The following is a 27,565-nucleotide window of genomic DNA, read 5'->3' on the forward strand; positions in this document are numbered from 1 at the left end:
TTTTAAAAAAATGGCCGTCTATATCTCTCTCTTTGCTTGTCCTTTATTTTAGAAGAAATTAATTTGTTCAAAACTGTTCAACTATTGTCTTTCTCTCTCTTTGAGTCAACTACTCACCACATTTTATGCACTGCAGTGCTAGCTAGCTGTAGCTAATGCTTATGCTTTCAGCTTTCAATTAATTCTCTGATCCTTTGATGGTGCACCATGGTGCTACCCTGCAGAGTGCTGTTGAGGCTACTGTATAGTTTTATCTAAAAATGATTTTTTTTAAATTATGTTTTGCAATTAAAAAAAAAAAAGAAATCCACTGAGGAGGATAGTCCTTCCCTTCCTCCTCTAAGGAACCTCCACTGGTACAATTTTATATTATTGCAGGTTGATTAATTACTTTATCTAGCACTGTCACATCGTACTGTCTCCAGCACTGTGACATATTGACACGTTTTGACTCTGACATTTTTTCTGTCTTGTCAGTAGTATGTTTCTCTCTGCGACTTGACAGCGAATTTCCCCTTGGGGATCAATAACATCTGAATCTGCCTATCTATCTGTCAGTATGGCACACTGCAGAATACTCCAACCCTACTTTTAGGATTTCTACCCTTTCCTCAAAGTGAAACATGCCCATTGTCTGAACATGCACAGGCTAAACTCAAGCAGGCAGTAAGTATACCACTCCCACAGTCACACAACGTATAATCAAACATCTAGACATCTTGAAATCATAGAACAGAGAGTGACTGAAAAGGTATAAGTACTCTGTACAGTTGAAATTCAAACAGGGCTTGGGGAGAAAGAGCTCCAAAGGGAGAAGAATACCTTGGATGTCACTGTCATTCTCTCTAGAAATTATATCGAGTTTGCCCCTAGGATTCCTGGAAAATAAAAGAACACAGGACTTGAAAGGATCTTTTTCCCCGATATGGTTTGCAGCCCGAAGGGGAGTAAGACGTGTCACACACCCTCAGGAGCACCTCTCTTCGGAATATTGATCTGGGAGCCATGCTTTGCAGAGTGCCTGACAGCTCAGGAGATAATTCTCCCAGTCGGTCACCTGGTGCTGGATTCTGACACAATGGGTGTTGTTTTGGTGACGGCTTCGACTGTCCTTACGTTAAAAAATGTGATCACGTGATCTCATGTGAAGTTAATGTGATAACAGGTGACAACATGTAACACAACATGTGAAAACATGTGATCACATGAGAAGTGTTCCAAAAACACGTTTTCACATGAAATTTCACATGAAATCAAATGATTTTCCATATGTGAAATCATGTGTTTTTTCTGTAAGGGTTTATAATTAGTCAATGATTCTCAGTAGGTAAAGAACTGCCCGAGCCCAATAGGAAATCCCTATTATGTCAAGTGTAAACACATTTGACAGGTAGATTTGACTGGCTGCGTCAGTCTAGTAGAATTTCATTTGAAAAGATAGCAGCCAGTTGTATGACTGATTCCTTCAAGGCCTGCTGGGCAGTGTGTGTGTCTGTGGACGTCGTTAACTATTCTTGTGGGGTCCCCACATGAATATTGAACAAACAACAATTTTACCAACTGGGGACGTTTTGTTGGTCCCCACAAGGTCAAGTGCTGTTTCTAGGGGGTTTAGGGTTAAGGTTAAAATTAAAATTAAGTTTAGGGTTAGGAGCTAGGGTTAGTTTTGGTGTTAGGGTCAGGAGTCAGGATTAAGTTTAGGGTTAGGGTTAGGGTGAAGGTTAGGCTTTTTGGTTATGGTTATGGTTAGGGTTAGGTTTAGGGTTAGGGGCTAGTGAAAATAGGATTTTGAATGGGACTGAATTGTGTGTCATCACAAGGTTAGCTGTACAAGTCTGTGTGTGTGTGTGTCGGTGTGTGTGTGTCGGTGTGTCAGTGTGCTCATGTGTGCAATTTGTTTGTGTGTGTCGGTGTGCTCACATTTGCAATTATTTTAGTATTATATAGAATTGCATCTATCCTGACCTCAGTCACTTAGCAGGTGTATGTGTGTATTGATTTTAATCTGTACCTGCGGCTCTTCCAGCCCCCCCCCCCCCCGCCCCCCTTCCACACACACACACACACACACACACATATCTCGAGTAAATGACTGATTATGTGCCAGGATCAGCAGTCCTCATAAAAACGTAAATCATGTATAATTCATAGCATGTACTGTATGTCTGGTTTCTGTTTTTGACCTAGAATATTTATCTTGTGGAGACTCTCTAGATTTTAATGCATTACTCACTTTTCTTGGGTGAAGTAAGAGAAACGGGAATATTATTTTACATGTTGTCATAGGAATTCTGCACTTGCTCTGGTTTTCTGTATCTCATCAACACTATAGCACAGTACTGCAGTACTTCCCGTGTACCCCTCAGTTTGGTAATCATGCAAATATGATTAACTAACCAATGTTTCTCAATTATATACAAAATTGGCAGCATGTATGTTTATGTACCCAATTATAATTCATTACATACAGTATCATAACTTACATTGACATATCGTCCCGATAAAAAACAAGGACGTTGCATGTCTCTATTCTTCTGTCTCTCGTCTCCTGGACCACAACAGACAGCTGAGTGTTTGTTTATTTGTTAGTTTATTATCTAAAATTATTTACTAGCAGCAGGAGAAGGCCACAGGTTGTGAATGGTAATGAGTAGAGAGTCTGAAGTTCTACCGTTGTGGCAGCGTGTAATTTTCTCCTGAGGCAGTGATTGGCATTAATTACCTAACAGGTGTTAACTGGGATGAATCTCATAATTAACTATTTTAGAATTTTAGTTCACTCGGAGTGTGTATTTTTATGTGAGTGCGTGCATGTGTGCACTTGTGCGTGCGTACACTCATGTTTGTGTGCATGAAAGCATGCACAGTTCCTTGCTGAAGGCGCTGAGTTAGTTCTGCAGCCCTGAAGGCAGTGGGGTTGAGCCGAACGGCCCAGGGATCCATATGGGGTTTCCTAGCGACCCACTTCTTCCTCCATAAAAAAAGTAGTCCCTCCCTGGCGCTGCTTCATATTAGGAAGAAGGAGATCCTTTGTCTTGGACCAATATATTTTTCTCACCATTTCCAAGATGCCGCACTGGCAAAGCACACCCAAAACTACTGCTCATTCTGCTTGTGCCCTCACCAACAGAGCCACACGCTGTGTTCAGTAACCTAGTTTTCTCTCTGCTAAATGTGCCTGCTTGTATTTTTCTCCAAGGGAGTATAGTTGTCTTCTTTGAATTGATTTTCATCTCTCAGATCGCCACTAGGATACATGTTCAGTTTTAGCAAATAATACAAATAATGTGCATCCATCTAGAATGTAGATGGATAGGCTTGTCCAATGCAGGGTGGACATCACTGGTGAGCTAATATGCCCTTCTCATTGCTGCATTCCTTTGGGATGCTTCTGCTCCTCCTGAAAGATATGCCTCTGCATCTTTTATGAGCTATAGGAGAGGAAAGGTATCTGCTGCTGGAGTGTTGACCTAGTCTCTCTGTGTCAACAGACTTTGCAGCAACCTTCAACACACAGTGGCCCGTCACTGCTTTCCAAACAGAGAGAGAAATGAGAGCAAAGCGAACAGATGGACAAGTAGACACCCATGGACAGACTGACAGTCATATACGTGAACACACACACACACACACACACACACACACACACACACACACACACACACACACACACACACACACACACATCCAGCTCCCTATGCCCTTAAAACACAGTCCTGAGGTTTTAGTGTCTCTTATTATGATGTTTTTTAATAATAGCATTTTCTCTCAGGAATGGAAAGTGAACCTGGAAAAAGAGCAGCTTAATCATGTTCAATTTCAGCTAATTATAGTTTCACTGCTGCATTTCACAAACGCTAATCCCCATGCTGGGTAAAACCTCTCCAGAAGATTCCTACCCAACTACCCTGTCTGGGCTGATTTAGAAAAACATCAGAACACAGATTAAAAGCATGAAGTAGCCTGAGGGCCCGAACAGGATGAGATTGACAGTGCCGTTTAAAGAACAGGGGGGACAGACGTACAGTATTATCTAAGTCAGATCTCACGGTTTTACCAATTTGATTCTGACGTTTATCCACGTTTCTCCAAGCGTCAAATTTCAAAGTTAAGGGTTGAGGTTTTTTATAGGGTTAAAACATTACGTTTAGGCATTCATTCCGAGTGGTTAAGTTTAGGGTTAAGGTTTGGGATAGGGTTAAAACAAATGTGTGTGTATCACTGGGATCAAACACGCAGCCTTTCAGATCTGGAGTCATGGATTTACGCCTAACCACCCGAGCAAAATCCAAACCTTCTTGATGTAATAGCACTCCCCGTTGCCCATAGTGGTCGGTTTTGAAGACATTTCCTGACTTCCTCAGGACACGGACAGGGGTCCAATTTTAAAGTCAATCTTGAGCGATCTGCCTGGTACTGAAAGGCAAGAGGATGTTTTTGACTCACTTGTTTGGGATTTCACTCTGTTTTTTTTAACCAGAGATAAAATATATGTATTTATTCAAGTTTTTCCCAGTTTTCATATTTCATATTTCAATTGATTACACATTTCATGATTTACAATTTCAGAGGACTTCTTCCAGAGACATACTGTACATTTAGATGGGTCAGAGGGTCAGGTCTATTCAAGGTCATGGACACTTTAAAAGGCAGTGAGAGTATTACCAGAGATGATTTGATGTGAGTTTGAGTGCTAGGGTTTTGATGCTACCACCACACATTTCTAAACAGCCCCCCCCCCCCCCCTTTATGATCCCTATGTAGATTCACTGGTGCATTTATTGATGAGCAGATTATGATACTTCAATGGACCGTAGGCTATCTCCAGCCTATCACCTCAAACTGTGCAATAAGAAGCAAGTTTGTAGAATCAATAGTTTTTTGTAAAACATTACAGAGGTTTTTTTTTGGACCTGGTGAAAGATTAGTTTGCAGTGTTGCCGTGTAAATAGAGGGCCCGTTTATTGATTATTCCTGTTTGTCCCGTAAACCCACGTATAATCACTTGCATCTCTCATCCAGCTTCTGTTGCTGAGGGATTTTTTAAAATAGTTTTATTTTATTTAACTAGGCACGTCAGTTAAGAACATTAAGAATAAATTCTTATTTACAATCAATCAATCAAATGTATTTATAAAGCCCTTTTTACATCAGCTGATGTCACAAAGTGCTATAAAGAAGTCTAAAACCCCAAACAACAAGCAATGCAGATGTAAAAGCACAGTGGCTAGGAAAAACTCCCTAGAAAGGCAGGAACCTAGGAAGAAATAAGGCTGTGAGGGGTGGCAAGTCCGCTTCTGGCTGTGCCGGGATGAGATTATAACAGTACATGGCCAAGATTTTCAAATGTTCATAGATGACCAGCAGGGTCAAATAATAATCAATGACAGCCTACCCCTGCCAAACTCTTAACCCGGACAACTCTGGGACAATTGTGCGCCGCCCTATGGGACTCCCAATCACAGCCAGTTGTGATACAGCCTGGAATTGAACTAGGGTCTGTAGTGATGCCTTTAGCACTGAGATGCAGTACCTCAGACCGCTGCGCTACTCAGGAGCCCAGCTTGGGATGAACTGCAGAACTGCTGGCAATCGAACCATTCTGCTCTGTCTTCTCTTCTCAGGGCCAAGAAACTCCCTCAGAGAACGGGCTTTGCCTGGCACTCTCTCACACCTGCCAAGGCCTACAACACAAGGCCATGCAGGATGAGGCTGTCGGTATTAGTAATTCAACGCACAGTCGTTTCACAGGAGCCAGACTGTTACACTCTTGGTCAGGGATGGGCAACTTTGATAGGGATGGGGTCCAAAGAAAACCAGAGCTCATATCTCTCTGAGGATATTTACATCACATCATATCCCTGCCTGTCTGTCTGTCTAAGGATGTTTTTGTCACATCACATCCATGCCTGTCTGTCTCGCTGAGGATGTTTCCGTCACATCACTTCCCTATCTGTCTCTCTGAGGATGTTTTCATCACATCTCATCCCTGCCTGTCTGTCTCTCTCCGAGACCTGTAGGATGTTTTTATCAGCTGTTATTACGAAGGGTTGCTGGCTGCTGACTCATACAGCTGTCCAGGGACTGTGAGCAGGCAGGGAACATAACTCACCCTGACGGTGGCGAAGAGCTACTCAGAAGGCCAAAACAAAATGCTCTCAGCAGACCACTCAGGGAAACCAAAGATGAAAAACTAAACAGGGGTGACTGTCAGCCAGGCTGGCCCCCTTTAAACTCACAGAAACAACCATGGACCTTTTCTACGCATGTAGGGCCTGGAGAGAACACCTTGAACAATACGAACTGGACAGTTGTTGCTCCGGTCTCTGTGGTGCTGTGGTGGTCCATCACTATGATGAACGAGCTGCTCTTTGTCAATCCTATTGTTTAGTGGACCATTGTTTATCTATCTGTCTGACTGATGAGGCTGTCAAGGAGGAGACACAAAGGCTAGTCATAGGGGAAACAAGAGGGGGGGTTCCTGTTCAGTGTCCTACCTGCCCGGAAACCAGAACATGACCTGAGACAGAAAGCAAACTTGTCACCACCTAGCATGACAGAAACTGGATGTGTACATTTCATAACAAAATGTCTGTTGGAATTCATAAACCATCCTTTTTGAGAGATAACATTTCTTTCCCTCATATTTAGGTTAGGTCCCTCATTATCCAATTCCTTATTCACCAGACAAGACAATGGTGGAGAAGGCTGCTTGTTTGTGAATCCATCTGGGAAGACGATATTCAATTGTGAGTGAGTAGAACAATGGAGATAAATATGTGGTCTACAGAATAGGGGTGGAATATTATGACAGGAGCCAAGTGGAATTCATAGCGCGATCCAACACGTTGTATCATAGCATAAAAGACACAGACAACTAATCATAGCATGAAAGGTGCGGGCAGGACAATGAAAGCAACAGCAGCCAGTGCTTTATCTGTGATCATCTCACTCTAAGCAAATATATGAAACCTTGCACATTTTGTATGCTCCTGTAACAGTATTGCTTCCGTCCCTCTCCTTGCCCCAACCCGGGCTCGAAGCAGGGGCCATCTAACCACATCGACAAGTCAACCTTGAAGCATCATTACCTACCACTCCACAAAAGCTGGATTATTTTTTATTACTAGCTAAAACTGAACATGTGTGGCGATCTGAGAGATGAAAATCATTTCAAAGAAGACAGGACCCTATGGGCCTTGGTCAAAAGTTGTGCACTATATAGTGAATAGGGTGCAATTTAAAACACAGTCAGGTTCTGTATCTTGTTCCCCTCTGAGTCTCCTTTAACTGTATTCTCATTCATGAATACATCCTGTCCTGCTAATGACAGATGATGAAGAGATGTACATATGGTGATGATAATGAGCACCACAATGTTTAGAAAACAAGCCATGTATTGTACAGCACCGTACTGTGGATCTCACACATTGTCTTCGCCAACGTACAGTATGACTACTGCAGAACCTATGAATGTAAGCTATACAGCACCTATGCAGACTCCTGATCAGTTGGCACTTACTGGATAAGTGTACACTTGGAATAAGTGCAGAGACAGGTATCTGCATAGTCCGGTTAAGTGCACTCTTGAACAACACTCCAAATGATTGCATACAGAATATCAGACGGAGGCTACTGTAAATTACAGATTCAGCGTCAAATGCGCAAAAACAATGTACGGCCACCTTTATGTGAGAAATAGAACACAGAGTAATACCACAATCTGTACAATCACACATTTACGGATACAGATGTAGGATCTTAATTTGATCACTCTTTTGTTGCTGAGAATTTTCCTGCACAGAAGAAAATCCAAACTTGTAGTGTATTCAAGGTTTAAAAATGCTTCTAAAGTTTGTAATTTCCACTTAAAAATGTCGGACTTGATTTTCCTAAGACAAAAAGTGTATCAACCCCTACAAAATATGTAAATGATTTATAATCCACATTATAATTCACATTTCCTGATGCTGTAGGGTTATTTACCTGCTGTATCAAACTGGCTCAAATTAAGATACGGCATCTGAAATGCCGAACACACACACATAAAGTATACATACACTCACACTCTTACAGATAGAGAAAACACACATAAATCCACATACAAAAACACACACATGCTCACACTGACCTCACACTTCTCAGAGCAGATAAACCGGCTTAGAGGACAAGTTTTAGTGTACATATACAGTGCATTTGTAAAGTATTCAGACCCCTTGACGTTTTCCACATTTTGTTGGATTGGATTAACTTGCATTCCCCCCTCATCAATCTACACACAATACCCCATAATGACAAATCAAAAACAGGATTAGAGATTTGTTTTGCAAAAATAAAATAAAATACAAAAAATAAGAAATCTCACATTTACATGAGTATTCAGATCCTTTATTCAGTACTTTGTTGAAGCACCTTTGGCAGCGATTACAGCGTTGAGTCTTCTTGGGTATGACGCTATAAGCTTTGCACACCTGTATTTGGGGAGTTTCTCCCATTCTTCTCTGCAGATCCTCTCAAGCTCTGTCAGGTTGGATGGGGAGCATCACTGCACAGCTATGTTCAGGTCTCTCCAGAGATGTTCGATCGGGTACAAGTCCGGGCTCTGGCTGGGGCACTTAAGGACATTCAGAGACTTGTCCCAAAGTCACTGCGTTGTCTTGACTGTGTCCTCCTTGTCCCATCGCACTCTAGTGACTCCTGTTGCATGCTGACTTCGGTCGGCAGTACAGTGTTTCCTCCGACATATTGGTGCGGCTGGCTTCTGAGTTAAGCGAGCAGTGTGTCAAGACGCAGTGTGGCTTGGCAGGGTCATGGCTCTCGACCTTTGCCTCTCACGAGTCCGTATGGAAGTTGCAGCAATGGGACGAGACTGTAACTACCAATTGGATATCATCAAAAAGGGGTAAAAAATTGAAATGAAAGAAAACCCTCTGTGTTCAGTTGTTGGTACCAGGTGGCTTGTCCTTATTTATCTGAATCCAAGATGGTGCAGCAGTCAGGCGTCTTTGTCTTCATCTTGTCGTCTCCCGTGTATATATCTTTTACTTCGCATATATTTCATATATATTTTTTATTTATTTCTTAACCTCAACTTCAACATATTCTCCTGCAACCCGCCTCACCCAATGTGGTATGGATCTGCTATTTTCTGTACTTTAGAACCGGAACACCCAACAGAAGCTAGCCAGCTAACTAGCTACTTGCTAGTAGTCAGCTAGCCACTGCTAGCAGTCATCAGCTAACCTTTAAACCGGACAACTCCTGCCAGTCTGCACAGCGCGATTCAATCCAGAGCATACATTAGTTATTTTTCTCCACATCTCCGGATTCCTACCGTGAGCTCTGAACCTTTTCACCTGGATCATCGCATCTAGCTAGCTGCTATCCGAGTGGCTACTCCTGGCCAACGTCTCTGTCCCAAAGCAAGCACCCATTATCCTGGAGCTAGCCTATGCTAGACCCATCTCCCGGCTAGCTGAAGAGGTCCATCAGCCACTCCTTGGGCTACAATGCCTATTTTGCCGATTGGCTTGGACCACTTTTACTGCCAACACGGGCCCCCACCGATCCATCACGACTGGACTACCGACGCAATCCACCCGAGGGGGTTTTCAACAGGCTCCTCCGTCGTGACATCCCCCCAACTGCTAGCCTGCTAGCCGCAGCCCGCTAGCTGTCTAGAGCATATCGGACTGTCAGTTGAAGAGGTCCATCAGCCAATTTCTTTGGCTACAATAACTATTTTGCCAATTGGACTGGACCCTTTTACTACACGGAGCCCTGCCAATCCATCACGACTGGTCTGCAGATGTAACCGCAGGAGGGGGCTACAACAGATTTTTCTGTCACAACGTCCCACTAAGGCCCTTCTGCTAGCCTGCTAGCCCCGGCCCGCTAGCTGTCTGAATCACCGTGTCTCCAGCTCGCCTAGCTACTCACTAGACCCCATGATCACTCGTCTACGCATGCCTCTCCCTAATGTCAATATGCCTTGTCCATTGCTGTTCTGGTTAGTGATTATTGTCTTATTTCACTGTAGAGCCTCCAGCCCTGCTCAATATGCCTTAGCTAATCCTTTTGTTCCACCTCCCACACATGCGGTGACCTCACCTGGTTTAAATGGTGTCTCTAGAGACAATACCTCTCTCATTGTCACTCAATGCCTAGGTTTACCTCCACTGTATTCACATCCTACCATACCTTTGCCTGTACATTGTGCCTTGAATATATTCTACCGCGCCCAGAAACCTACTCCTTTTACTCTCTGTTCCGAATGTACTAGGCGACCAGTTCTTATAGCCTTTAGCCGTACCCTTATCCTACTCCTCCTCTGTTCCTCTGGTGATGTAGAGGCTAATCCAGGCCCTGCAGTGCCTAGCTCCACTCCCATTCCCCAGGCGCTCTCATTTGTTGACTTCTGTAACCGGAAAAGCCTTGGTTTCATGCATGTTAACATTAGAGGCGTCCTCCCTTTGTTTGTTTTATTCACTGCTTTAGCACACTCTGCCAACCCGGATGTCGTAGCCGTGTCTGAATCCTGGCTTAGGAAGGCCACCAAAAACCCTGACATTTCCATCCCTTACTATCAAATTTTCCGACAAGATAGAGCTGCCAAAGGGGGTGGAGTTGCAATCTACTGCAGAGATAGCCTGCAGAGTTCTGTCTTACTATCCAGATCTGTGGTCAAACAATTTGAGCTTCTACTTTTAAAAATCCACCTTTCCAGAAACAAGTCTCTCACCGTTGCCGCTTGCTATAGACAAAATTCTGCCCCCAGCTGTGCCCTGGACAACATATGTGAATTGATTGCCCCATCTATCTTCAGAGCTCGTACTGTTAGGTGACCTAAACTGGTACATGCTTAACATCTCAGCCATCCTACAATCTACCAGGTACATCCCACGACCAACCCTCATCATTGTCAAATGCTCCCTAAAACACTTCAGCGAGCAAGCCTTTCTAATCGACCTGGCTCGAGTATCCTGGAAGGATATTGATCTCATTCTGTCAGTAGAGGATGCCTGGTTATTCTTTAAAAGTGCTTTCCTCACCATCTTAAATAAGCTTGCCCCATTCAAAAAACGTAGAACCAGGAACAGAAATAGCCCTTGCTTCTCTCCAGACCTGACTGCCCTTGACCAGCACAAAAACATCCTGTGGTATACTGCATTAGCGTCAAATAGCCCCCGTGATATGCAAAGTTAGGAACCCATATACACAGGCAGTTAGGAAAGCAAAGGCTAGCTTTTTCAAACAGAAATATGCATCCTGTAGCACAAACTCCAAAAGGTTCTGGGACACTGTCAAGTCCATAGAGAATAAGAGCACCTCCTCCCAGCTGCTCACTGCACTGACGCTAGGAAACTTTTTCACCACCAATAAATCCACAATAATTGAGAATTTCAATAAGCATTTTTCTAAGGCTGGCCATGCTTTCCACCTGGCTACCCCTACCCCGGTCAACAGCCCTGCACCCCCCAGAGCAACTTGCCCAAGCCTCCTCCATTTCTCCTTCACCCAAATCCAGATAACTGATGTTCTGAAAGAGCTGCAAAATCTGGATCCCTACAAATCAGCCCGGCTGGACAATCTGGACCTTCTCTTTCTAAAATGATCTGCCAAAAATGGTGCAACCCCTATTACTAGCCTGTTCAACCTCTCTTCAAAGGGGGAGACACTCTAGACCCAAACTGTTACAGACCTATATCTATCTACCCCTGCCTTTCTAAGGTCTTCAATAGCCAAGTTAACAAACAGATCCCCGACCATTTCGAACCCCACCGTAGCTGGTCATGGGTGCACCTCAGCCACGCTCAAGGTCCTAAACAATATTATAACTGCCATCAATAAGAGACAATACTGTGCAGCTGTATTCATCGACCTGGCCAAGGCTTTAGACTCTGTCAATCACCACATTCTTATCGGCAGACTCAACAGCCTTGGTTTCTCAAATGACTGCCTCGCCTGGTTCACCAACTACTTCTCAGTCAGAGTTCATTGTGTCAAATTGGAGGGCCTGTTGTCCGGACCTCTGGCAGTCTCTATGGGGGTGCCACAGGGTTCAATTCTCGGGCCGACTCTTTTCTCTGTATACATCAATGATGTTGCTCTTGCTGCTAGTGATTCTCTGAACCACCTCTACGCAGACGACACCATTCTGTATACATCTGGCCCTTCTTTGGAAACTATGTTAACTAACCTACATACGAGCTTCAATGCCATACAACTCTCCTTCCGTGGCCTCCAACTGCTCTTAAATGCAAGTAAAACTAAATGCATGCTCTTCAACTGATCACTGCCCGCACCTGCCCACCCGTCCAGCATCACTACTCTGGACGCTTCTGACTTAGAATATGTGTCTGGTTAGACTGTAAACTCTCCTTCCAGACTCACATTAAGCATCTCCAATCCAAAATTAAATCTAGAATCGGCTTCCTATTTCGCAACAAAAAATCCTTCACTCATGCTGCCAAACATACTCTCGTAAAACTGACTATCCTACCGATCCTCGACTTCGGTGATGTCATTTACAAAATAGCCTCCAACACTCTTCTCAGTTAATTGGAGGCAGTATATCACAGTGCCATCCGTTTCGTCACCAAAGCCCCATATATAACCCACCACTGCGACCTGTATGCTCTGGTTGGCTGGCCTTTGCTTCATATTCATCGCCAAACCCACTGGCTCCAGGTCATCTATAAGTCTTTGCTTGGTAAAGCCCTGCCTTGTCTCAGCTCACTGGTCACCATGGCAGCACCCACCCGCAACATGCGCTCCATCAGGTATATTTCACTGGTCACCCCCAAAGACAATTCCTCTTTTGGCCGCCTTTCCTTCCAGTTCTCTGCTGCCATTGACTCGAACGAATTGCAAAAATCGCTGAAGCTGGAGACTCATATCTCCCTCTCTAACTTTAAGCACCAGCTGTCAGAGTAGCTCACAGATCACTGCACCTGTACATAGCCCATCTGTAAATAGCCCACCCAACTACCTCCCAAATCAAATCAAATCAAAGTTTATTTGTAACGTGCGCCAAATACAACAGGATACAACCGAACACAGCCTTACAGTGAAATGCTTACTTCCAGGCTCTAACCAATAGTGCAAAAAAGGTATTAGGTGAACAATAGGTAAGTAAAGAAATAAAACAACAGTAAAAGGACAATGAATAATAACAGTAGTGAGGCTATAGAAGTAGCGAGGCTACATACAGACACCGGTTAGTCAGGCTGATTGAGGTAGTATGTACATGTAGATATGGTTAAAGTGACTATGTATATATGATGAACAGAGAGTAGCAGTAGCGTAAAAGAGGGTTTGGTGGGTGGTGGGTGGCGGGACACAATGCAGATAGCCCGGTTAGCCAATGTGCCGGAGCACTGGTTGGTCGGGCCAATTGAGGTAGTATGTACATGAATGTATAGATAAAGTGACTATGCATATATGATGAACAGAGAGTAGCAGCAGCGTAAAAGGGTTGGGGGGGGCACACAATGCAAATAGTCCGGGTAGCCATTTGATGACCTGTTCAAGAGTCTTATGGCTTGGGGGTAAAAACTGTTGAGAAGCCTGTTTGTCTTAGACTTGGCCCTCCGGTACCGCTTGCCATGTGGTAGTAGAGAGAACAGTCTATGACTGGGGTGGCTGGGGTCTTTGACAATTTTTAGGGCCTTCCTCTGACACCGCCTGGCGTAGAGGTCCTGGATGGCAGGCAGCTTTGCCCCAGTGATGTTCGTAAGCACTACCCTCTGAAGTGCCGTGCGGTCGGAGGCCGAACAATTGTCGTACCAGGCAGTGATGCAACCGGTCAGGATGCTCTCGATGTTGCAGCTGTAGAACCTTTTGAGGATCTCAGGACCCATGCCAAATCTTTTTAGTTTTCTGAGGGGGAATAGGCTTTGTCGTGCCCTCTTCATGACTGTGTTTTGGACCATTCTAGTTTGTTGTTGATGTGGACACCAAGGAACTTGAAGCTCTCAACCTGCTCCACTACAGCCCCGTTAATGAGAATGGGGGCATGTTCGGTCCTCCTTTTCCTGTAGTCCACAATCATCTCCTTAGTCTTGGTTACGTTGAGGGATAGGTTGTTATTCTGGCACCACCCAGCCAGGTCTCTGACCTCCTCTCTATAGGTGATCAGGCCTACCACGGTTGTGTAGTCTGCAATCTTAAGAGGGTGTTGGAGTCGTGCCTCCCCATACAGTTATTGATTTGTTTTGCCTCTGTGCACCCCAGTATCTCTACTTGCACATTCATCTTCTGCACATTTATCACTCCAGTGTTTAATTGCTAAAGTGTAATTATTTCGCCACTATGGCCTATTTATTGCCTTACCTCCCTTATCTTACCTCATTAGCACACACTGTATATATAATTTTCTACTGTATTATTGACTGTATGTTTGTTTATTCCATGTGTAACTCTGTGTTGTTGTTTGTGTCGCACTGCTTTGCTTTATCTTGGCCAGGTCGCAGTTGTAAATGAGAACTTGTTCTCAACTGGCCTACATGGTTAAATAAAGGTGAAGTAAAAAAAGTATTTATATATATACATTTTTTATATATAACAGCAATTTTCTCACCTCTTCCACACCCACATTGTGGAACTCACAACTACAGTGTTTGCCTTTCATTATTTGGTCTTTATGCGTGAATATGAAGGCTCATCGTTTGTTGTTTGCATGTCATGCCTACGTTTGCTGATCTTTTCAACAAAACAGTGATTGAAGTGGTTGGCAATATCAAAGGGTTTGTTATGAACAAGCCATCTGCCTCAATGAAGGATGGAGCCGAATTCATTTTTAATTTAAAGTAGTCCTGAGCTTTTTTCTAGCATTCTTTGTGTCATGTATCTTTGTTCCATAGTATAGTTCCTTCTCCTTGTTTAGTTTAGTTACGTGATTTCTCAATTTACTGTATGCCTACACTGTAGCCTGTTGGTATGTGTGGGCGATGCACACAAGACAGAAAAGAGCTCTCTCACTCACACACACACACACACACACATACACACTTCATGTTGCCATGACAAAGTGAAAGCGTGAGAACAGGAGAACATAAAAGCCATCAGTAGCTGAATCCTGGAGAGGAGGTTTATTATGACACAGCTCTTAAATACCAAACCAAACAAACACAGAATTCCACATGCAGCTCGACATGAAGCCATGCCAAGCACTAAGCATGTAAATAACTCCCATGTACATGGATCATATGTACTGGGCTGCTGTTAAACTGTCAGTTTCTTCAGCATGTACATGTTCTTACTGCACTGCTACTGTTTCAGCGGAGATGGAGCAAACGTCCAGATAGAGTACTGTTGTATTCGTGCCGCGATTCATGCAATTCAGAAACAGTGTGAAGGTGAGTCATTCGATACTCCAGACCTCAGAGGCACAAGTAGAGGAGTACAGATACAAACAGTAATGCTCTCATACTGCAGAGTGCATCATGTGCCGTGCTGTTACTACCTATAGACCATGTGAATGTGTTGTGCTGTTACTGTACTCTTGAACTCAGCCTTCTAACTGGGCCGACTCGTCATGCTGATGGACAGGCTAACATCTGTCACTCAGATGGGGGTTTGGATACACAGTGGATGAGATTGAGATGCTTACTGACTACATGTGTGTCGAGGCGGGACGGTACTGCAAGGTCACAGACTTACTGTGTGTGTGTGTGTGTGTGTGTGTGTGTGTGTGTGTGTGTGTGTGTGTGTGTGTGTACGTTCATGTGACTAAAATGTAAATGTTAGTCTCCTGTGTTCTCTGTTGTGTGTAGATTAGAGCCAGATCAGAAGCAACCATTGAGCCATTCTATACGGTGGTACACTGTGGAAATTGAAAATATTGCTGTTTACATTGAGGTATAAAAAGCGTTTACTACTCTCACAGCATTCATCCTGATTTAACCTCTGACTATGAGGGGTTCTGCTGAAGTGTGTGTGAGTGGGCTTGAAGTTACGGTGTGACTGCAATCAGTCATTCTCCCTCTCCCTCTCCCTCTCCCTCTCCCTCTCCCTCTCCCTCTCCCTCCCTCTCCCTCTCCCTCTCCCTCTCCCTCTCCCTCTCCCTCTCCTTCTCCCCCTCCCTCTCCCTCTCCCTCTCCCTCTCCCTCTCCCCCTCCCTCTCCCTCTCCCTCTCCCTCTCCCTCTCCCTCTCCCTCTCTCTCTTTCTCTCGCTCTTTCCCTCTCTGTCACAGACACTGCATCAAGGGTAGATGATGAATTAGTCACAGCTTTAGCTGCCTGTCTGACAGGTGTGACGTGGAGGTTACAGGTGCTTTGATTGTTCCGCCACTCTGACAGCCCAAAGAGATGAAACAGAGGGAAACAACTGTCTGAATCAATAGGCGCTTGTTGCTGACATGGCTCCCCTTCCTCTGTCTGTCTCTATGTCACGGGTGGGAGACAAAAGGGTGATGTCGCCGCTGCCGTAAGTAAATAAGACCCCTGTCGCTCTCTCCTCTCTCTTGGGCGGCGCAGCGTTTAGCTCTCTCTAGGGCTCTCTGTTTGATTCTGAGACTTAAGCTAGATGAAGCTACTCGGAGTCGGTTGGGAATATTAATATGAGGACTGGGTAAATCCTCCGATCAGACATACAAAGCTCTTTCTTTTCTACTCTCTGTCTCATTCACTCTTTCTGTCTGTATTTGCTCTCTATCGGCCCTCTCCCCTTCTTTTATTTTTTCCCTCTTGCTCTGCTCTCTCTATGTACTGTATCTCTCTCTCTCTTCCACTCCTTCTCCTGCGCTCTCTCTCTCGCTCTCTCTCCCTCTCACGCTCTCTCTCACGCTCTCTCTCTCGCTCGCTCTCTCGCTCACGCTCTTTCTCACTCTCTCTCTCTCTCACGCTCTCTCTCTCGCGCTCTCTCTCTCTCTCTCGCTCTCTCTCCCTCTCTCTCCCTCTTACGCTCTCTCTCACGCTCTCTCTCGCTCTCTCTCTCTCTCTCGCTCACGCTCTTTCTCACTCTCTCTCTCTCTCACACTCTCGTTCTCTCTCTCTCTCGCTCGCTCTCCACTCCTTTTCCCGCTCCCTCTCTTAATCCGGCTTTCAAGGGCTGTAGTCTCTTATAAAGTATCACTTTACCTTGAGTAAGATGGCAATTAACGTTCATCTCCATTACAGTAGGAGGATGGTTCTAAATGAGAGCTTGCTCTTTTTTTACTGTCATTATCACGAGAAAAAAGACACTACCAGACCTGTCATGTACTTACCCAACAAAAACATCAAAATTACCAATGGTTCATTATTTCAGCCCATGGTGGGCCGATACCGGGACAAGGCATGTGTATTGTAAAGTGAGAACAGCTGTTCATTGATGTGTTATATGACCCCACAAGTGACATACCTAATATTTGTGTGTCATTGACATATAACTACAATGGTTAAATGTCACTATCTTGACTTATTGTAATGAGACTATGTTGGTACCAAAGCCCTCTAACATTACTCCATTTTGTGTCTTGTCTCTTCAGAGGGAGGTCAGATTAACAACACCGTGGGCCAGCCACACCCCTACCCTGCTCTGAGCCAGCTGGCTCATGTCTATGAACAGCAACAACCTGGGAAGGAACTCAACAAGTATGCCTCGCTCAAGCTCGTTGGTGAGTGTCTGCTCCTATCTGCTTTGTCCTGCTTTGTTGACGCTGTCTGTGTCTGTAGAGGCCTGGGTTCGACTAAGTAAGTAAGCCGAGGACGAGTAAACCTTGTTCGAGCCAGAACGGCCCAGCGACTAAGTAGTGTATACCATTATGCATACAGTCATGGCCAAAAGTTTTGAGAATAATCTTCACAAAGTCTGCTGCCTCAGTTTGTTTGATGACAATTTGCATGTACTCCAGAATGTTATGAAGAGTGATCAGAGGAATTACAATTCATTCAAGTCCCACTTTGCCATGTAAATGAACTGAATCCCCAAAAAACATTTCCACCGCATTTCAGCCCTGCCACAAAAGGACCAGCTGACATCATGTTAACACAGGTGTGAGTGTTGACGAGGACAAGGCTGGAGATCACTCTGTCATGCTGATTGAGTTCGAATAACAGACTGGAGGCTTCAAAAGGAGGGTGGTGCTTGGAATCATTGTTCTTCCTATGTCAACCATGCCTACCTGTAATGAAACACGTGCCGTCATCATTGCTTTGCACAAAAAGGACTTCACAGGCAAGGATATTGCTGCCAGTAAGATTGCACCTAAATCAACCATTTATCGGATCATCAAGAACTTCAAGGAGAGCAGTTCAATTGTTGTGAAGAAGGCTTCAGGGTGCCCAAGAAAGTCCAGCAAGCGCCAGGACCGTCTCCTTAAGTTGATTCAGCTGCGGGATCGGGGCACCACCAGTACAGAGCTTGCACAGGAATGGCAGCAGGCAGGTGTGAGTGCATCTGCATGCACAGTGAGGCGAAGACTTTTGGAGGATGGCCTGGTGTCAAGAAGGGCAGCAAAGAAGCCACTTCTCTCCAGGAAAAACATCAGGGACAGACTGATATTCTGCAAAAGGTACAGGGATTGGACTGCTGAGGGCTGGGGTAAAGTCATTTTCTGTGATGAATCCCCTTTCCGATTGTTTGGGGCATCCGGAAAAAAGCTTGTCCGGAGAAGACAAGGTGAGCGCTACCATCAGTCCTGTGTCATGCCAACAGTAAAGCATCCTGAGACCATTCATGTGTGGGGTTGCTTCTCAGCCAAGGGAGTGGGCTCACTCACAATTTTGCCTAAGAACACAGCCATGACTAAAGAATGGTACCAACACATCCTCTGAGAGCAACTTCTCCCAACCATCCAGGAACAGTTTGGTGACGATCAATGCCTTTTCCAGCATGATGGAGCACCTTGCCATAAGGCAAATGTGATAACTAAGTGGCTCGGGGAACAAAACATCAATATTTTGGGTCCATGGGCAGGAAACTCCCCAGACCTTAATCCCATTGACGACTTGTGGTCAATCCTCAAGAGGCGGGTGGACAAACATAAACACACAAATTCTGACAAAATCCAAGCATGGATTATGCAAGAATGTGCTGCCATCAGTCAGAATGTGGACCAGGAGTTAATTGACAGCATGCCAGGGCGGATTGCAGAGGTCTTGAAAAAGAAGGGTCAAAACTGCAAATGTTGACTCTTTGCATCAACTTCATGTAATTGTCAATAAAAGCCTTTGACACTTATGAAATGCTTGTAATTATACTTAAGTATTCCATACTAACATCTGACAAAAATATCTAAAGACACTGAGGCAGCAGACTTTGTAGAAATTAATATCTGTGTCATTCTCAAAATGTTTGGCCACAACTGGACACTCATAAAGGGTTTCTGTGTATTGCCCACTTTGGCTGGAGTTAAAGACCGGTGGGTGTCTAATATAAAAGTCTCACAGTCACAAACAGAATCAACTTGTTTGGTGATTGACATTCTGTACATTCCATTCACTGACGGCATATTTGATTTGAATAGAGCCTAAACCACTTTTCAATTTCAATACCATAATACATACGAGCCAAGCGAACAACAATTTATTTGAGTAGAAGTCGTGCTGAGTCTTCTTCTTTGGTATGCTAAAGGCAGCTCCCCCAGAAACAAAATGCTAGGATCCATCTGGCTCTGAGTACTGTATAATCATAGTCACTACCTCTGGAAAACACAACGTCACGGGAATGCAAAATACCCACATCTCATTGAGATGTTAAATGTAGGAGTAAAGCTCTTAATTTGAAATGCAATTCCCAATCCATCACTTTACCATTCCGTCCCTGACTCATTTTGAACAGATTGTTGTGATTGTTCACACAAAGGCACTCCATTATGCTGGGGCATTCAGAGGGAGTAGAGAAGATGAAGTGTTTTTCTGTTTTCTGTTTATGCCACACAGTTTATATAACCATTAGCAATTCAATCTGAGACAATTAAGAATGGGAAATGTTGACTGATATGGCCCATATCTCCGATGTTTGACTAATAAAGTGAGCTTGGTAGCTTGGTATTCATGAGGCTATCTGCATACTGGAGGAGGTCCACAATACCAGCAACTTTTTTAGAGACACCTATATTTGCTTCTTTCTCCTCCTCCTCTTTACTCCCCTTCTTCCTCCTCCTCCCCCTCCTCCTCCCCCTCCTCTCCCTTCTCCCCCTCATCATCCTTTCCCCCCCTCTTTCCCCTGCTCCTCTCCCTCTACCTCCAAGCCTAATCTCAATTTGATTCTCCTTTTCTCATCTTCACCTTTCCGCTCCCCAGGACTCTATCTGATTTAATGTCTGTAATAGAGGGTCTCCCACCCCCAGTATTCAGAGCCTTGACTACAGCCTAACTGATAGCTTCTCATTCTAGAGCCGCTCTCCAATGAGATGGCACGGGAGCTTTTTTAATCTGCTTTAGAAAGGAATGGATGCACAGTCCCAAGAGACCATCTCCATCACCTGGAGTCATGAACCGATGATATGCACGTGGAGACGCACAATAACGAGGGCAGCCGAGAGGGACAGAAAGAGAGAGAGAAAGAGAGAGGCACAGAGACAGACAATAAATGGTGTCTTCATTTGAGCTGTGTTATTGCGAAACTTTAACTGAGCACTTTTTCTTCTCTCCTCCATATTGCTCTGCCCTTATTCCACTCATCACAAGTGGCCTAAAGGAAAGAAACACTCTAGTTTGAAACCACAGTGTTGTTTTCCCCTTTTTTCTTTAATTGCCTTTCTGTCACATTCCCAACGGAAGCTACAGAATCCTTAGGCTGAGAGCTGATAAGCCACAATTCTGCAAATCAATATCTATCTGTACTGTCCCCAAGCGAATCTATAAGGTCACGCTATTGGATTTTAAACCCAGACATGGAGAGACGGACTAATAAAAGGGTACCCAAAACGTAACCCTGAAGACGGTTTGGATATCTCTATCTTTCACTGGAGCAAATGGCCAATTACTATGTATGGCATTGCAAATGCATTTGTGTCTCACTACTCCACCACCCCAATACCATAGAGACCAACAGTTAGGCTATCTCTGGCATTTCTCAGATACTATTGTAGCCTAATTGGAGTTGACACATAATTTAGTCCCTACAGTCCCGACGCCAAGCATCCATATTTGAATTGTTTTTGTGTGTCTGTGGCCTTTTGTGACGGTGGAACTTACTCTGTCTGTCTGTAGTTATTCTGTTTCTCATCACGTTTCCCTGTGAATGTGTGTGTGCCGTTGAGCTGACTGTTGCTAGATTGATTTATGTGTAGCCTGACTGAGTTTTCTTGCAGCCAGGCAGGCGGTTTTCTTGCAGCCAGGCAGACAGGCAGACGGGAGGCGAGCTCACCGTTCACAGTGCCTCGCCATGCCCTCCTGGCTCGTTTTCCTGCACTGGAAGGAGAGCAGAGCGATAAACTAGATGCATAGTTGCAGCGGGAAGTCAAACTCCCCTAGTATGTTAACTTTATCTTCAAGGATGTGAAAAGCGAAAGGCCATCCACCTTAACCTAAGAGTCACACTAGGATGCTCATTACTCAACAGCTAAGGTTAAAGATTAATGAGTGAACCGGGGAATGTGAATCACCCAGTAAAAAGGACACATTTCTCAGTGATAAGAGCGATTACAGATTGCCGACATGAACGACAGAGAAATAAATGAGGTCAATTTAACGTGAAAAAATTGATTGATGTAGGCTAGCTGGAGGGCACAGGTCTCGGGAGACAGGAAGCATATGAGGCAGAGAATGCTATAGCCTAGACAACGTTCACTTGCCTAGAAGTGTCCTCATATCAATTGATCAGCAGAGTCCAATTTAAATTCTCCTCATTTACGGTATTTACATTACATGTGTAGAAGTAGTAGCCTGTGTCTGTATTATATCATAGGGTTTCAACCAAGCGGTCTGCGTTAATTTGATGGTTGGAGGCTGTCTTGGGTGATTCCTGGGCCGTTGGAAAGTTTGAGCGAAATATAATTCCTTCTGAGCAAGTTTCTCCTCCAACAGGGTGAAGTAGAAAACATGTTTTATTTCAGACTCAGTGCTCGATAAAGGAACTAACATTGGTAATAAAGTTTGGAATGTGATGAATGTACCTTGAACGGCATGGCTGAAGTATGTGGATTCCTTATGATCTGAACAATGCTCCATGTTTGTTTTGGTACGGTATTACAGTAGGGGAAAGACCTAGAGTTAAAGGTAAAGGTAAGTGCACAGCCAGAGATTACTTTTGGGAGCATAGGCTACTAAAGGTGCTATAGGGCAGTATTACTGTAGTGTTATGAACTACAAAACATCTTAAACATGTGCATCTGCCTCTATCTCCATGCAGCGGCCAAGGCTAACGGCGACTTCTACAACAAGCGGCGTCTGATGGTGGAACTGCCATCTGAAGGCGGCCTCCCCCTCCAACACATGAACACCATGCGACCTATGAACGCCATGACCAACAACCCTATTTCCCACAACCCAATTAATAACCCCACCATGACCCACAATCCAATGAACAACCCCATGGCCCACATCAACCCCACGGCCCACATCAAGCCCATGTCTCACAACAACCCCATGTCTCACAACAACCCCATGGCCCACAACAACCCCATGGCCCACAACAACCCCATGGCCCACAACAACCCCATGGCCCACAACAACCCCATGGCTCACACCAACCCCATGGCCCACAACAACCCCATGGCTCACACCAACCCCATGACCCACAACAACCCCATGGCTCACACCAACCCCATGGCCCACAACAACCCCATGGCTCACACCAACCCCATGGCCCACAACAACCCCATGGCTCACACCAACCCCATGGCCCACAACAACCCCATGGCTCACACCAACCCCATGGCCCACAACAACCCCATGGCCCACAACAACCCCATGGCCCACAACAACCCCATGGCCCACAACAACCCCATGGCCCACAACATCCCCATGGCCCACAACATCCCCATAGCCCACAATCCCATGAATCCCATCAGCCCCCTGGGCTCCCTGGGCCCAGAGCCCGTGGCCACCTACATCACAGAGATGCCCAGCAGCTTGCCCATTCTATCCAGCTCCCACCAGGGCTCCACCATGCCAGCCGCGCCCAAGCAGAACGCACAGAAGCCCCAAAGACTCAGCAGCAGTGGCTGTGGCGGCGACAGAGTCAGTAATAAAGGTTCAGGAGCCATGACTATGTCCAGCATGACTAGAACAGGGACTTTCCCGGGGCCTCACCGCCACACCGGGACGGTTCCCGGGCCTCACCACCAACAACAACACCACCACCAACATCAAGAGCAACAACACCACCCACTGGCCTACAGCTCCAACACCATCGCAGCCCCCAGGGGGATGGGGGGAGGGGTGGGTCTGAAGGGCTGGGACGGGACTGAGACGGTAGGCAGGAGGAAGGGTTACGGCTCCAAGAGGCCCCAGTGTACGGTGGAGCAGATCAACAAGCTGCACAGTCAGTCCCGCTCCCAGAGCCACAGTCAGCACTTCCTGCCCACTCAGCCTTACTTTGTGACCAACAGTAAGACGGAGGTAACTGTGTGAGAGAGTGGGAGAAGGGGACGAAGGTTGCCCAAAGCAGAGTCACCCAGTAGACAAAGAGGGAGAGGACAGAGATGGTGGTGTGTAAGGCCCAGGTTGTTTTGTGTCTTTCTGGGAGCGGGGGCCAGAACAGTGCACCCTGGTGGTGTGGCAGTGTGCTTGCGTGTGCCGTCCAGTATGAGTGTGTAACTGCACATGTGACTGTCAGTCAATCCTACACAGATCCTCAGTCAGAGGGCAACGTGGGCGGGATTGTATAACCATGGCAACGTCCAACAGAAGTATCAAATTCATTGTGTGTGTTATAATATCTCCTGTGTAATGACAACATTATCGACCAATGACAGTGAAACGTGAACCCAGCAACAGCAAAAGGAAACATGAGATTGCCATGGATTGCATTACCAAATCTGACAAGCAATATGAGATCTATGGACACCACAATGGCTGGGGCAAAAAAATTGAGCAGGGAAATAACAAACTGTGGGGAAAGGAAAAGACAGTCATTAAAGAGGCTCTCTCCTACAAAGCCATTGAATCAGCCACAGTTTTAGGGTTATGGGATATGGCTACGAACATTATGGGCTTTGTTCTGTGCTTGTAGCCTTGAGAAGTCTCTTGGTCATCAACACAGAGAATGGAGGCTGTTGTCCTGTATATTTGATGTAGAGTACTTGATCACAGCTGACCCGAAGGCAAGGAGGCTGAAGCATCATCTAGAGGATAGTACTGTACTCCTGAAAGACTCATCAGTCCCAATGCTGTTCACACATAGAATCAGAGAGAATCTGTGATCCAATATTTAAAGATGTGACTACAGACCATGGCCATCTGTAGTGATACCAGCAAGCTTTTATATTCCCCTTTTTCTCTCTCTTTCATTCTCTCTATCCCTCTGAGAAAAGGCAACCTTCAGGTAAAGACAAGGTAAAGAGAGAGAAAGTGGTTCTGAATCGGTTCTGTTCTACAGTGTATGGCGAGTCCCTTGATAAGAACTATGAAACCAGATTGAGAGATATCCCTCACCTGTATTATTGCGACACAGTATTGTGATTTATATAATGTACCAACATTTGTATTTCTGTTTGTATTTTTGTATGACTGTGTCCTCTTGACCTTTGACCACCTCTTCACTCTGGCGTTTGTGGAAAATACTGTTGCTAGGGCATCCAAATATATAATGGTCTAAAAGTAGAATACAAAACCTCTTCAAGCAAATCGAACAGTCAAATCTATACAAGCTGAATTTATAGTCCCATTTCAGCCTATAGAAAGCATACTGCATTCATGTACTTATTGTAAACATCCCCCATGTGTTTCTGATTGTAAACATATCCCATGTGCTTCTGATTGTAAACATCCCCCATGTATTTCTGGTTGTAAACATATCCCATGTGTTTCTGATTGTAAACATCCCCCATGTGTTTCTGGTTGTACACATATCCCATGTGTTTCTTATTGTAAACATCCCCCACGTGTTTCTGACTGTAAACATCTCCCATGTGTTTCTGACTGTAAACATCCCCCATGTGTTTCTGACTGTAAACATCCCCCATGTGTTTCTGACTGTAAACATCCCCCATGTGTTTCTGACTGTAAACATCCCCCACGTGTTTCTGACTGTAAACATCCCCCATGTGTTTCTGACTGTAAACATCCCCCATGTGTTTCTGATTGTAAACATCCCCCATGTGTTTCTGACTGTAAACATCCCCCATGTGTTTCTGACTGTAAACATCCCCCATGTGTTTCTGACTGTAAACATCCCCCATGTGTTTCTGACTGTAAACATCCCCCATGTGTTTCTGATTGTAAATATCCCCCATGTGTTTCTGATTGTAAACATCCCCCATGTGTTTCTGACTGTAAACATCCCCCATGTGTTTCTGACTGTAAACATCCCCCATGTGCTTCTGACTGTAAACATCCCCCATGTGTTTCTGACTGTAAACATCCCCCATGTGTTTCTGACTGTAAACATCCCCCATGTGTTTCTGACTGTAAACATCCCCCATGTGTTTCTGACTGTAAACATCCCCCATGTGTTTCTGACTGTAAACATCCCCCACGTGTTTCTGATTGTAAACATCCCCCATGTGTTTCTGACTGTAAACATCCCCCATGTGTTTCTGACTGTAAACATCCCCCATGTGTTTCTGATTGCAAACAAACCCCTCATTTGTTTATTTTCTTTATTTTCTTTGCTCATGTAAAGGACGTCACACTGCTTGTTTATCGAGTGCCACTTCCTCCCGATTCGGCCCATACCATTTTGCCTCCCGAGTGGCGCAGAGGTCTAAGGCACTGCATCTCAGTGCTAAAGGTGTCATTACAGACCCTGGTTCGATCCCGGGCTGTATCACAACTGGCTGTGATCGGGAGTCCCACAATTGGCCCAGTGTCGTCTGGGTTAGGGGAGGGTTTGGCCGGGGTAGGCCGTCATTGTAAAATAAGAATTTGTTCTTAACTGACTTGCCTAGTTAAATAAAAAAAATAAACAATTCCTAGTGCAAACTCTGCCTTGCTAGGACACGTGACCACCCTCCTGAAGCGTCTTACCAGTCAGCGCCACTCGAAAAGCTAGCTATACACTGGTGAAAGTGGGGACACTTCAGGCTGAGGAGTAAGTTTCACACGTCTCCATGTGCTACATTCACCACCAAACTTACTCAACTGCGACCCCAGCGTAACTGTACATCCGAGTCATTAGGCACCACTGTAAAGGATGTCACGCTGCTTGCTTAGCCAGTACCACTTCCTCCCAAGTTGGCCCATACCTGGCGCAAACTCAGGACCTCTGCCTGGCTGACCATCCTCCTCACACCTGACCATCCTCTTAGAAGCGATTTACACGTCAGCTCCACGTGAAAAGCTAGCTATTCGCTGGCGCATGTAGAGACACTTCAGGATTAGGAGTAAGTCTCACACATCCCCATGTGCTACACTGTGTAAGCCATGATAAATAACATCAATGTTTTCAGGATGTGCATTATCACAATACTCAATTGAATTAATCCAGCTATGCGGAAATCTGGAAATATGAACCCCAAACCATCAACCTTAAAGTTCACACTGCTCTCAGTGCAGCGGGAAGGCAGATGGGAGGCAGGCAGGGAGCGAGGCAAACCAGGCAGGCAAAGGAACTCAAACATATTTTGTCTGAGCAGTGCACCAGGAAGGCAGGTAGGGAGGCAGGCAGAGAGGCAGGTAGGGATGCAGGCAGAGAGGCAGGTAGGGATGCAGGCAGAGAGGCAGGGAGGGAGGCAGGCGGGCAGGTAGGGTTACAGGCAGAGGAAGAGGCAGGCAGGCAAACCAGGGAGGCAAAGCAGCTCAAGCAGAACATATTTTGTCTGAGCAGCATTCTGCACTCAGCATAACTTAATAGAGAAGAGTCATCCTTCACACTGTGTTCTTCCCAGCAGCAGACTCGGAGTGCATTCAGAGCACAGTTGGTCAGCGGGACTCACTCTGAAGTAGCAGTCATACAGCTCTGAGACGCTGAGAGGGCAGGAGAAACTGGAGTATTACTAGTGTAGTATATTACTACTTTGTCAATGATTGCCTTCTCATGACTGTCCTTATAGTAATGTTATGATATCATAGCTTTATCATTTCCATAGTTTTACCTGGCTTGATTCGGCCCACTCCGACAAAGTGACGGTCCCTAGCAGACCATTCCACACTGGCACACCATTTAGAATGCATGGCCATGCCAATGCATTCCCTCATTCTAAGTGTGCCAGTCTGGATATTGGAATGGAGCCTAATTCCCCCTCATCACATCTGATCCTTTCTTCCCCTCTAAAGCCAGGTGTCTGAAATTAGCAGATCGCCGAGCCAGCCAGCTCCAGCCTACCCAGCCTAGTTCCTGATTGACCTGCTGCCAAAGAAAATTGTTTCTGCTCGGCTGAAAGGAGCGAAATTAAGACTGGATGGTGCAAGTGGCCTAATTAGTGGAATCAGACCCTCCCGTTCCCCCGCTCTGCTCTTGCCTCACGGTAGCAAATTGATCGAAGGAGTCGGGTGGTCGATACAATCAGGGCTGCCAGGCATGCAGCTGAAG

The 27,565-nt window shown here is 45.2% G+C and overlaps 1 protein-coding gene across 1 annotated transcript in view; it reads left to right on the forward strand.

Moving 5' to 3' along the window:
- shisa9a (shisa family member 9a) overlaps positions 1 to 26,039 on the forward strand; it is a 48,166-nt gene extending 22,127 nt beyond the window's left edge. The window contains exons 3-4 of the mRNA XM_036955544.2: positions 17,472 to 17,600; positions 22,283 to 26,039. Coding sequence (XP_036811439.2) covers positions 17,472 to 17,600; positions 22,283 to 23,505 — 1,352 coding nt within the window. The 3' untranslated portion in view covers positions 23,506 to 26,039. The remainder of the gene's footprint in view (positions 1 to 17,471; positions 17,601 to 22,282) is intronic.
- The last annotated feature ends 1,526 nt before the right edge of the window (positions 26,040 to 27,565 follow it).

This window comes from Oncorhynchus mykiss, chromosome 20 (genome assembly GCF_057628025.1).
Source record: "Oncorhynchus mykiss isolate SJ-2025 chromosome 20, ASM5762802v1, whole genome shotgun sequence".
NCBI lineage: Eukaryota > Metazoa > Chordata > Actinopteri > Salmoniformes > Salmonidae > Oncorhynchus > Oncorhynchus mykiss.